At 45.8% G+C, this 13,032-nt stretch overlaps 1 protein-coding gene across 1 annotated transcript in view; it reads left to right on the top strand.

Moving 5' to 3' along the window:
- Positions 1 to 12,405, top strand: part of HDDC2 (HD domain containing 2) — a 274,425-nt gene extending 262,020 nt beyond the window's left edge. The window contains exon 6 of the mRNA XM_044082206.1: positions 12,223 to 12,405. Within this exon, the coding sequence (XP_043938141.1) occupies positions 12,223 to 12,365 (143 nt within the window). The 3' untranslated portion in view covers positions 12,366 to 12,405. The remainder of the gene's footprint in view (positions 1 to 12,222) is intronic.
- Positions 12,406 to 13,032: the final 627 nt, after the last annotated feature.

A 13,032-nucleotide genomic window follows, 5' to 3' on the forward strand; every position in this document is an offset into this window, starting at 1 on the left:
CTACCTCGGGCTCGGAGCCCACTGCCTCGGTGCGGGAGGGGCTGGCAGTTCCTTCGGGTCCATCGACTCCTCATCGGCGCAGTGATGCCTTCGAAGCCATGAGGAGAGCCTTGTCCCCAAAGACATCCTCGACACCAGGTCTGGTCTATTCTTCCCCCAAAGCGCCTGAGTCTGCTTCTGCCTCCATCGTCCAGGCCAAGCGTAGAGACCCTGAGCCTCAGGTAGCCCCACAGGACGCCCCTTGCTCTTCCAGGACCTCCCCAGAGGCTCCCACTGAGGAGGTCCCCAGGAAGAGATTGTGTAAGAGGAGACACTTGGACTTCCCACAGAAGTCTTTGACATTTGACACTGACTTGGATGAGTCAGAAGGGTCCCCACGATCGCCCTCTGAGGATATCTTCTTTGTGGAGATGCTCAAGATCCTTAGGCAGAGGGGTGATTAGCAGTCCAAAAGCCCTACTGAGGATGAGTCAGTCCTCCTGAAGGCTTTCGGGTCTCAACCTTCCACCTCTTGAGTGTATCCGCCCTTCGATGAGCTCATGCAGCTGGTCTCTCGGAGGGCGTGGGAGTCACCAAAGTACATGGAACCTGTCCCTCTGAGGCATAATAAGTTAATTTCTGCCCCCGTAGATAAGTCTTTTTGTCCAAAGGAGTCCCTGTTGATGCCATGGTGGTGGTGGCGGCCACCAAAAAGGAAATGTCCGAAACTTCCTCATCGATCCATCTTCCTAACAGAGTCCAGGGTCATGGATCAATATGGGAAACGCATGTTCAGTTCAGCGACTTTTACACTCCGATCCCTGAACTGTTTTACCCATTTCACCAGACTGCAAAGAGATCTCCTTAAGGAGTTGGGAGATGCTCTTCAGGGTACTGTAGCTGCTGGGGCTTCCGACAAAGTTGCCGCTTAGCTTGTTACCCTAAATTCCATTGTGAACTCATCCATGCGTCTCATCATATGCAGACAATGGGACAAGTAGGGGAGCGGGCACAGGAATTGCTCTACAAAGACATTCCTGGATGCACTTGTGTTCCTTCGTGGAGCCCTTTAAGTCTTCATTTGTCAACACCCCTTTTGATGGCTCATCTCTCTTTGGGCTCAAAGTGATGGAAACTCTCACCAGGTGTGAACAGGAGTGAAAGACTGTCTGCCGTCGGACTCCATTTTTCCACCCCTACTTGGCTTTACCCCAAAGGCCAACGGGGAGGTAAAATGTGGTTCTGAAAAGCCCAAGAAGCCTTTCAGGACACACGTGGTGAACCCCCCTCTAGGGGCAGAGGAGGGGGTAACACTGGAAGACGCCGCCCTGACGGCAGAGGGGGTCCGCAACACCAGGGTGACAGAGATCACTTCTCAGGTCAACCCTGTCAGGGCTCCTGAAAGGAGGCCCGACTGTTCTGCTCTGGAGGCTGTCGGGGGTCACTTATCTTTGTACACAAACGCCTGGCAAGATATAACAAACGACAGTTTGGTACAAAGTATTATTTCCAGAGGGTATTTCATACTGTTCTCCACTCCCCACACCCCCAAGGAGAATTCCGGATGTGTCACCCAGTTACAGGGAACAAGCAACTATAGAGGTCCACAAGTTGCTAGAAAAAGAGTCATCCAGCCAGTCCCAGCAGACCAAATAGGATCCGGAACTTAATCAGGATTCTTTTTGGTTCCAAAGAAAACGGGACAGGAGACCTATTTTTGGACCTCAGCAGACTCAACCAATTTGTGAAGAAAGAGAAGTTTTGGATGGTCACGCTACAGTCTATACTCCCCTTTTTAGGGAGAGACAATTGGATGTGCTCTATAGATCTCAAGGATGCGTACTACCACATAAAAATGGCCAGGCCATCCAGAGATTATCAGCATTTCTGGCTGGAAGCCAGTCTTTTTCAATTTCAAGACCTGCCCTTTGGTCTTACTACAGCCCCCAGAGTGTTCACCAAATGCATGGCAGTGGTCACGGCTCATCTGAGGCGTCTAGGATTCCAGGTGTTTCAGTACCTAGACGATTGGCTCCTTACCTCCACCACCAGGCATCAACTGATTCAGGCAAGGGAATACACTCTGACACTCTGCCATCACTTAGGCATTACAGTAAACTCAGAGAAATCTGCCTTGTCACCATAGGGGCAGAGTTAGACACTTCAACCACCACTTTAAGACTACCAATCAAGAGGGTCTTTCTTCTTCGCCAGCATGTCAGCTCATTAGTGTCGCAGGACAGAGCACCAGCTGCAGAAGTCTTAAAAGTATTAGGTGTGATGGCTTCAGCGATCTTGGCCATACCATTAGCAAGGATGCATATACGGATTCTTCAATGGCTGCTGTTCACTCAGTGGTCCTGTCAGGAACTTCTAATGAGTCATATGATTTTAATCACAAACTCTTGCAAGAGAGATCTCCAGTGGTGGTTGATGTCTCTACATGTAACCATAGGATGCCCATTTGTACTACCCCCTCCAGTAGCCACTGTGACCACGGACGCTTCCCTGATAGGGTGGGGGGGGGGGCATTTTCAGGGAAAGACTGCCCAAGGCACATGGATGGATCAAGAGTCACATCTGCATATCATGTTCTGGAGATGAGAGCAGTCCTTCTGGCATTGCAGTACTTCCAAGATTCTCTTCCTCTAGGGACGATTGCAATTCAGACTGACAATATGTCAGTAGTCTGGTACTTGAGCAAACAAGGTGGGACCAAGTCTTACCCCCTTTCCTGAGAAACCCTCAGAGTTTGGCAGTGGGCTGTCTCCTCCCAACGCTTCCTGTTGGCAATGCACATCCCGGGGAGCTCCAACGTGATAGCAGATAAACTGAGCACGGCAGTTTTGTTGCCGCACGAGTAGTCCCTCAGACAGGAGATTGCGGACAGGATTTTCCGCAAATGGGGCTAGCCTTGCTGCGATCTTTTTGCCAGTCACATCAACACGAAATGCAGAAGCTACTTTGCCCTGATTTCCCCCTCCAGGAGAACCCCCAAGAGACGCACTCATACATGATTGGCCCCCGGGTCTCCTCTATGCATTCCCCCCGATCCCTCTAATACTCAGACTCCTACAAAAAGCAATGTCGCTGGGAAGGACTATCATTCTTATAGCCTCTCATTGGCCTTGGCAGATTTGTTTCCCATTTCTTCATAATAATCTATTGGAGGATCCATGAATTCTGGACCCAGTTCCGGACCTTCTGACACATCCTTTGGGGGATCTCCATCATTCATTGCAGTCACTGAAGCCAACAGCTTGGCTGTTCAGGTTCCCCTCATAGCCAGGCTTCATGACCTTTCTAATGAGACAAGGCAGATCCTCTTGTCTTCCCATAGGCCATCCAGCAGAAGATTATATCTTAGTAAGTGGAAGAGATTTTCCATATGGGCCTCTTAACAGAACATTTATCCTTATCAAGCTCCCTTGACATCCATTTTAGAATTCTTGACTATGATCTTTAATAAAGGAGCTGCAGCTGCTACAGTTCAGGTCCAGTTGGCTGCTATATCTAACTTTCATCTTGGAGTGGATGGGCTAAACATAATGTCCCATAAGTTCTCTTAAGGCCTTTCTCAAAGGAACCTTTCACATGAAGCCTCCAGTTTGAAGACTCCTTATTCTCCTTGGAATCTAAACTTTATGCTATCTTGTATAATTCTTCCCCTGTTTGAACCAGCATCATCTTGTGACCTCAAATTCTTATCATGGAAAACTGTATTTCTGGTGGCTATTACTTCTGCCTGCAGAGTATCAGAACTGCAAGCCTTATCTATCAGCCCTCCTTATTTGATTTTTCATGCTGATAGAGTATCTCTTAGGACAAACCCCCTCCTTTTTGCCCAGTGTTTGTTCGGAATCTAATATAAACCAATCATTGAGTTGCCAGTCTTATTCCCTAACCATTCCAATAACCTTGAGTATATGCTGCACAAACTTGACATTCACAGACAGCTCAGATATTATTTGGACAGAACAAAAGATGTCAGAAAATCAGACCAGCTCTTTGTATCATCCTCTGCAGCCAGAAAAGGTAAACCAGTGCTAAAACAATGCTTTCGAAATGGCTGTCTGATTGTATTACCTTTGTTTATTCAGCTGCTAATATGCCATTGCTATCCAAGATTAAAGCTCATTCTACCAGGGCAATTTCTACTTCTGCATTTCAAGCCAAATTGCCCCTTGATAACATTTGTGCTGCAGCCACTTGGTCTAAACCTCATACTTTTATCACTCATTACAAAGTTGACAAGGCCTCCAGGGACACTGCTTCCTTTGGGTCTACGGTCCTGAAGAATGTACTCCCATGAGCCACCCGAGTTTGAGGGTGCTAGGGACAGTACCCATCAGTAAAGAATGAGCGGTGAGATTGAACAACTTCACATTAAGAAGTTATGTACTCACCATAACGTTCCATGTGAGTTGTTCCATCTTGCCTTCATTCTTACGTCCCTCCCTCCATCCCCCATCTGGTTGATAGTTGACCTTCAGGCTGGTCTCATCATAGCTACTCAATCTTTCTTCCTTTCTATGGGAGGGTAGGTCTCTTACATGGATATAGTACATGCAGCAAACAAGATCTGAGGTAATTCCAGGAGTGCATCATGGGATAAAGGGCTTGGTCTCGAGCTACTGGTAAACCTTGAGCTTTGCAAACGGCCATGTCAGAGCCGATGGATTGGCTCCGAACCCATCAGTAAAGAATGCAGGCTAGATGGAACAACTCCCATGGAACGTTATGGTGAGTACATAACTTCTTATCTTCCATGCAGACAGGGTTTCCCTCAGGACCAACCCTTCATTTATGCCCAAGGTGGTATCTAGTGTGGCTTTAAACCAGTCCATTTGCCAACCTTTTTCCCTAATCCTCAAAATAAAGGGGAAGGGCTCCTGCATTCCCTGGATGTGCACAGGCAACATAGGTTCTATCTGGACAGGACTAAGCCTTTCAGAAAATCTCACCAGCTACTAGTCAGCTTTGCTGCAGGGGAGAGAGGGCAAGGCCTTTTCAAAGCAAACCATTTCTAAATGAATAGCACACTGCATCCATTTCTGCTACAAACACCATGGTAAACCTTCCCCACAGGGGATCAGAACACATTCCTCTAGAGCTACATCAACCTCTACAGCTTTTCTCAGGGGAGTCCCTACAGGGACATCCTGGAAGCTACACCCTGGAGCTCTGTGCACACTTTCACCAAGCATTACCACTTACCTATCTTTTCTAAATCCAGAGCTGGATTTGCCACAGCAGTCTTACAGGGCCTGATTGCCATCCCTAATGCTTCTTAACTACCTCCACCCACCCTCAGCTTTGGGAATCAACCCAAATATGATGACTGCAACAGTGAAACATGAAGAACATAGTACAGTTGTGTACACTTACCATAAATGTAAATGTTCAAGTGTATTCATTGTTGCAGTCCTGGTTACCCTCCCTCCAGCCCCCTGACTTCTCTTTACTTCTACCTATCTTCTTTGTTTGGCATATATTACATCATTGGTATTTGCTTTTTGCTGGGAGTGTTACCTACCGTGTAAATGCTTCTTAATGTGAAGTTATTCAATCTCGCCGTTCATTCTTCACTGATGGGTTCGGAGCCGATCCTCGGCTCCGGCATGGCCGACTAGCAAGCATAAAGTTCTCCAGTAGCTCGAGACCCAACCCCTTATCCCGCAATGCACTGCTGGAATTACCTCGGATCTAGTTTGCCGTGGCATGGATCTCTTGGTTTCCAGCATTGCTCAAGACTTTTATTGGGAGTTTTCAATTTTCAACAAGTTTTGTATTTCAATTTTATATCTTTTACTACTATAACTATATAATATTATCTAGTTAGCAGTTGTTTTCTGTTTCTCCCCCCTTTCCCAGTAAAATCTTTTGATTGTCTTCCGTCTTTTGGCCTTAGGCCCTTTTTTACAGTTGTTAGATAGTTACCCTTTTGGGTTTTTCAATATTGGATTGCTTTAATCCTATTTAACATTATATAGGTAAATAGTTTTGTTACTAGTTGCCTGTTTGGGCTGTGTGTAGTTAGTTAGATTTCCTCTCTAACTTTAACTATCTTATAGTTAGTGTGTTTTTTGATTTTGTGAATAGTAGTTAGTACTATGTCTGAAGAGAAGGAAAAACATCCAAAGTCTGGGTTTAAAAAATGCTCAGACTGCGGACAGAAGATGTCCATTACGGATGCCCATGTGCAGTGTGTTTAATGTTTGGGTGAGATGCACCTGCAGGAGTCATGCAGAATCTGCCACTCCTTTTCTACTAGAGTGCTTGCAGAAAAGAAGAGGAAGCTAATTGATAATACCCCTATCAAACACCCTTTTTCAGAGGCATTGTATTACCAGGATGGGGCCAGCAAATCGTCCAAATCTTCCTCAGAATCCAGGACAAAGAAAGGAAAATAGTCAAAGTGTTGTGACTTCGGTTCCACTGACTTCGGAGCCGACAGTCTGTTCTTTTCGGAACCGGGACACTGCTCTGGAACCGGTTGCCGAAAAACCTTCCTCTCTATTGCTCCATTCGGCTCCATCTGTTCACTCATCCAGGTCTTCTGTCAGCCTGTCCGATCTGGATATCGACCAGCTGGTTCAGAAACTCTTAAAAGCACCAGGCCTAGTTAAATTGCTGTCAGCTCAGACCCAACCGTCTGAGCTGAAGATCATTACTCCTGAATTGTCTGCTCCTCCTCTGAGCCATACCGGACCTTCGGAGCCAGAGGAGGCCGACCTGATGATTGTGGACCCTTGGAGCCAACACCTGCTCCAGTGTCGTCGGCTCCATCTGCTTGGACATTCTTGGTGCCGACCGGGGACTTTAGGAGCCGACTTTCTCCGGTTGGGTCCGGGAGGATAGTCACACCGACTTGTCTGTACTGACTCTTCCTCTCAGGGTTTCGGCTCGGGTGAGCTCTGCTCCTACCTCGGGCTCAGAGCCCACAGCTTCTGTGCGGGAGGGGATCGTGGCTCCTTCAGATCCGTCGACTCCTTCTCATCGGTGCCGTGGTGCATTCGAAGCCATGAGGCGAGTGTTGTCTTCTAAGACTTCCTCATCTCAAGGTCTGGCCTCTTCCTCCCCTAAAGTGCCTGTGTCAATTCCGTTTCCTCCGGTCATCCCAAGCGTAGAGACCCAGAGCCTCAGGTAGCCCCACTGCTGTTCTGAGACCTCTCCAGAAGAAGTCCCCAGGAAGAGATTATGCAAAAGGAGGCATTTGGACTCCCCACAGGAGTCTCTCACATCAGACACTGACTTGGATGAATCAGAAGGGTCCCCTAGATCCCCCTCTGAGGACATCTCCTTTGCGGAGATTCTTGAAATTCTTAGGCAGAGGGGTGATTGGCAGTCCAAGAGCCCTACTGAGGACGAGTCTGTTCTCCTGAAGGTGTTCGGGTCTCAACCTTCCACTTCTTGGGTGTCTCCGCCCTACGATGAGCTTATGGATCTAGTCTCTCTTAGGGCGTGGGAGTCACCAGAATCTATGGAACCTGTTCCTAGGAGGCCTAATAAGTTTATTTCTGCCGCAGTAGATAAGTCCTTTTTGACCAAGGGAGTCCCTGTTGATGCCATGGTGGTGGCGGCAGCCACCAAAAAGGAAATGTCTGAGACTTCCTCGTCTATCCATTTTCCTACCAGAGAATCTAGGATCATGGATAGATATGGGAAATGCATGTTTAGTTCAGCGACTTTCTCACCCAGATCACTGAACTACTTGACCCATTTTACCAGACTGCAGAAAGATCTCCTTAAGGAGTTGGGAGATGCTCTTTAGAGTGCTGTAGCTACGAGTCTATCCAACAAAGTTGCCACCCAGCTCGCTACCCTTAATTCAATAGTCAACTCGTCCATGCATCTCGTATCTTATGCAGCTGATGGTTCGAGTAAAGCTGCAGGTACAGGAATTGCTCTTCGTAGGCATGCCTGGATGAGACTCTGTTCCTTCGCGGAACCCTTCAAGTTTTCTTTTACAAATACCCTGTTTGACAGCTCATCCTTGTTTGGGCCAAAGGTGAAGGAGACTTTGACCAGGTGTGAACAAGAGGGAAAGACTGCCTGCCGTCGGAGTCCATTTTTCCACCCCCACTCGACCCTTTTCTAAAGGTCAGAGGGGAGGAAAGATGTGGTTCCGGAAAGCTCAAGGAGCCTTTCAAGACACACGTGGAGAGCCCCCCTCCAGAGGCAGAGGAGGGGGTTACAATGGAAAACGCCACTCTCGCGGCAGAGGGGGTCAACAACACCAGGGTGACAAAGACCATTTCTCTGGTCAATCCTACCAGTGCTCCTGAAGGGAGGCCCGGCTGTCCTACTCTGGAGGCAGTCGGGGGTCGCTTGTCATTGTACCCAGAAACCTGGCTAGATATAACAAATGACATTTGGGTACAAAGTATCATTTCCAGAGGGTATTTCATACCGTTCTCCACCCAGCCCCTTCCTGTCAAAAAAATCCCGGACGTTCCACTCAGTCACAGGGGACAAGCAACAGTAGAGGTATGCCGATTGCTAGAAAGAGAGTCATCCAGCCAGTCCCGGCAGACCAAACAGGATTTGGAACTTACTCAAGATTCTTTTTGGTTCCAAAGAAAACAGGGGACTGGAGACCCATTTTGGATCTCAGCAGACATAACCAATTTGTGAGGAAAGAGAAGTTCTGAATGGTCACACTACAGTCAATACTTTCCTTTTTAGGGAAGGATAATTGGATGTGCTCGATCGATCTCAAGGATGCGTACTACCACATAAAGATGGCCAAGACCATCCAGGGATCACCTGTGTTTCCGGCTGGGAGCCAATCATTATCAATTCCGAGCTCTGCCCTTTGGTCTTACTACAGCCCCCAGAGTGTTCACCAAGTGCATGGCAGTAGTCATGGCTCACCTGAGGCGTCTAGGATTCCAGGTGTTTCCATATTTGGACAATTGGCTCCTTACCTCCACCACCAGGCATCAACTTCTTCAAGCGAGAGAGGCTACTCTGACACTCAGCGATCGGCTAGGCATTACAGTCAACTTCAAAAAGACTGCCTTGTTGCCATCGCAGCATATCGTTTTTATAGGGACAGAATTAGACACGTCTTCCACCAGAAAGGATTTGTATTCTTTGCCAACACATCACGTCCTTGATATCAAAGAACAGAGCACCAGCTGCAGAGGTATTGAAAGTACTAGGATTGATGGCAGCGGCAATCTTGGCAATGCCGTTGGCAAGGATGCATATGAGAATCCTTCAATGGCTTCTATTCATGCAATAGTCTTACCAAGAACTTCCAGTGAGTCACACAATCCTGATAACGAATTCCTGAGAAGGATCTTTAGTGGTGGTTGACGTCTCTTCATGTTACAATAGGACGTCCTTTCATGCTACCCCCTCCAGTTGCCACTGTGACCACGGATGCTCCCTGATAGGGTGGGAAGGGGGGGCTTTTTCAGGGGAAAGACTGCCCAAGGCACATGGACAGATCAAGAATCACATCTGCATATCAATGTCCTGGAGATGAGAGCAGCACTTCTAGCACTGCAATACTTTCAGGACTCTCTTCCTCTAGGGACAATTGCAATACAGACAGCAGACATGTCAGTGGTCTGGTACCTGAGCAAGCAAGGCGGGACCAAGTCTTATCCCCTCAGAGTATGGCAGTGGGCAGTGCCATCCCAGCACTTTCTGTTAGCAATGCACATTCCGGGCAAATCCAGCGTCATAGCGGACAGACTGAGCAGGGCAGTTTTATTGCCCCACGAATGGTCCCTCAAACAAGATTGCGGACAAGATTTTTTGTAAATGGGACCAGCCTTCCTGCAACCTGTTTGCCAGTCATATCAACAACAATGCAGAAGCTATTTTGCCCTGATTCCCACCCCAGGTCACTCCCTGAGGGATGCTCTTGTCAACGATTGGCCCCCGGGTCTCCTCTACGCATTTCCCCAATTCCTCTGATATCCAGATTTTTACAGAAAGCAATGTCGCTGGGACAGACTGTCATCCTTATAGCCCCTCATTGGCCTCAGCAGATTTGGTTTCCATTTCTTTACCATCACTTTCTGGAAGACCCATGGATCCTGGACCCAGTTCCGGACTTATTGACACATCCGTCAGGGGATTGATGCTAACCACTTGGCTGCTCCAATTCCCCGCATAGCCAGGCTTTATAATCTTTCCCATGACACTAGTCAAATTTTGTTGGCTTCCTATAAGCCTTCCACTAGAAAATTGTATCGTAGTAAGTGGAAGACATTTTCCAGTTGGGCTTCCTCCCATAACATTGACCCTTACCAAGCGCCATTGTCTTCTATTTTACAATTCTTGACAGAAATTTTCAACAAAGGAGCAGCGGCTGCTACGGTGCGAGTACAATTAGCTGCTATATCTAATTTCCATCTAGGGATTGATGGAGTGAATATTGTGGCTCACCAATTGTCTAAGGCTTTTCTAAAAGGTTCTTTTCACATGAGGCCTCCAGTGAAGACACCTTATTCTCCCTGGAATTTAAATTTTGTTATCTCGCATCATTCTTCCTCCTTTTGAGCCTGCATCATCTTGTGAACTAAAATTTCTATCATGGAAAACTATCTTCCTAGTAGCCATCACTTCAGCCCGCAGAGTGTCAGTGCTCCAAGCCCTATCCATCAAGCCTTCTTATATGGTCTTTCATGCTGATAGAGTATCTCTCAGGACAAATCCATCCTTTTTGCCTAAAGTATGTTCTGAGATTAACATCAATCAAGTCATTGAGTTGCCCGTTTTCTTCCCTAATCACACCAACAAATTGGAATATATGTTGCACAAATTTGATGTTCACAGACAACTTGGATTTTATTTAGACAGAACAAAAGACATTAGGAAATCAAATCAGCTTTTTGTGCCTTTTTCTGAGGCCAGGAAAGGTAAACCAGTTGCCAAAACAATTTTGTCTAAGTGGCTGTCTGATTGCATCACTTACACATATTCTTGTCATAACGTGCTCTTGTCTAATAAGGTGAAGTCTCATTCAACCAGAGCAGTTTCTACACCTCCAGCTTTTCAAGCCAAATTACCTTTGGACAACATCTGTGCGGCAGCCACATGGTCTAAACCTCACACTTTTATAAGTCATTACAAAGTGGATAAGGCCTCCAGGGACAGGGCTTCATTTGGTTCTATGGTTCTGAAGAGTGTACTTCCGTGAGCCACCCAAGGTCAGGGTGCTAGGGACACTACCCATCAGTGAATTATGAGCGGCGAGATTGAACAACTTCATATAAAGAAGTTATGTACTCACCATAACGTTCCATGTGAGTTGTTCCATCTCACCTTCATTCTCACGTCCCTCCCTCCTTCCCCCTCCTGGCTGGCAGTTGACCTGGAGCCTGTTTTCATCCTGTTTTTTCAATGTGTCTTCATTCCTAGGCAGAATAATTATTGTACTTCTATATGGTACGCAGCAAACAAGATCTGAGGCAATTCCAGCAGTGCCTTGTGGGATAAGGGGTTGGGTCTCGAGCTACTGGAGAACTTTGAGCTTGCTAGTCAGCCGTGTCAGAGCCGAGGATCGGCCAAACTCATTAGTGAAGAATGAAGGCGAGATGGAACAACTCACATGGAACGTTATGGTGAGTACATAACTTCTTTTTTGGGGGGCTCCTGACATCTGGGGCAAGAAAAACTGATGTAATGTCTTCGGCTGCATGTTTTATACCCCTGACGACCTGATGTCATGGAAGAAGCGACAGCATCCGACACAGAAATCCCAATACTCTGATATTCAGGCCGACTGAGGGCTACCTGCAGGCAGATAACCCAAATGTGATGACTGCAACAGTGAATACACTCGAACATCTACATTCATGGCAAGTATACACAACTGTACTTTTTGTGGAGTATTTCTTGTAGTTTTTACTAAGTGTTTTGTCTGTGTGACTTTTTACGCTTTTGGTTTGCATGTTATAACTTCAGTGACAGGACTGCATTAAAGCGGTGTTGGATAAGACTAGTGAAAATGCTTTTAGCTAAGAGATGTTCCATTGTTTTGATTTACTTTGTGACCTTTAAAAGAAAGCATTACTGTGAGTTTCGTGAGTGCATTTTCTTTATGGTGAGTGCATCCCAGAACCCTACTGCCTTCTTTCTCATGTGCTGGCTGCAGTTTCATGCATTTGTAACTTGGAAATATGAAAATTTGTAGTCAGACGAGTAACTAAATGTGTTCATTTTCTTAGCAACTACTCATGTAAGCCATCATATTTTTCTTTGTTGTTTTTTGATCCACAGGTGGTTTCCATCATCCAGAAATGGTACAGCTTTTGTCGTGCCTCAATACAGATAGAAATGCCAAGATAGCTGCAAACAGCCCTGAAACTCAAGACTTAGAAATTAATGATTTAGAAACCAGTACAACAAGCAAGTCAAGCTGATATTGTTATTTATTTAATAAATATTTAATGTTTTACATAATATGCAGCATTGTTTTTTGTCTAGCATATTTCTGTAGTAATTTTGTCTTCTGTTTGAAGAGAATCACTGACAGTTTTTTTCTAGCTATCAAGATCAGCTTTATTGTTTTATTTGGCTCAGGTCAAAAATTGTGGGCTAAGTAGTGTTTTTTTAGATTTAATTGACCATAATCTAGTGAGTTGCAAATCACAGTTGTAATCATAATTCTGCTTATTTCTGGAACACAATGGGTTCTGCACTTCATTGTCATTTTGGAAACTAGCTTGGGCTTTGTTTTTTGCTCAGAATGTATTTATTTAGGAATTGAGATTTCAGTCACCTGTGGTGTGTTTTATGCTCTTTTAGGGTTTATGTGAAAAATAATCATTACAGTTTCATACCTGTTTTTTTCTGTGCCCACAGAGATAACTGTCAGACTAATAGATTATACTTTATTTTATGAAAAATTCTAATAGCATGTCTAAATAGTATTTGTCAGAAGATTTAGCTTTTGTGTTGTCTTTATGTTCAAGAAGACAGCTTACTCAGTCTTTTCTTTTCAAATCCATATCTACGCTTTGTGTTTTTTCTTTGTCTGCAACTTAAAGAATGCTTCAGACAATAATTAGTTGTGCTTGTTGGTGTTTG

The sequence above is a fragment of the Protopterus annectens genome, chromosome 1.part1, assembly GCF_019279795.1.
Source record: "Protopterus annectens isolate FY-2018-M chromosome 1.part1, PAN1.0, whole genome shotgun sequence".
Taxonomy (NCBI): Eukaryota; Metazoa; Chordata; order Ceratodontiformes; family Protopteridae; genus Protopterus; species Protopterus annectens.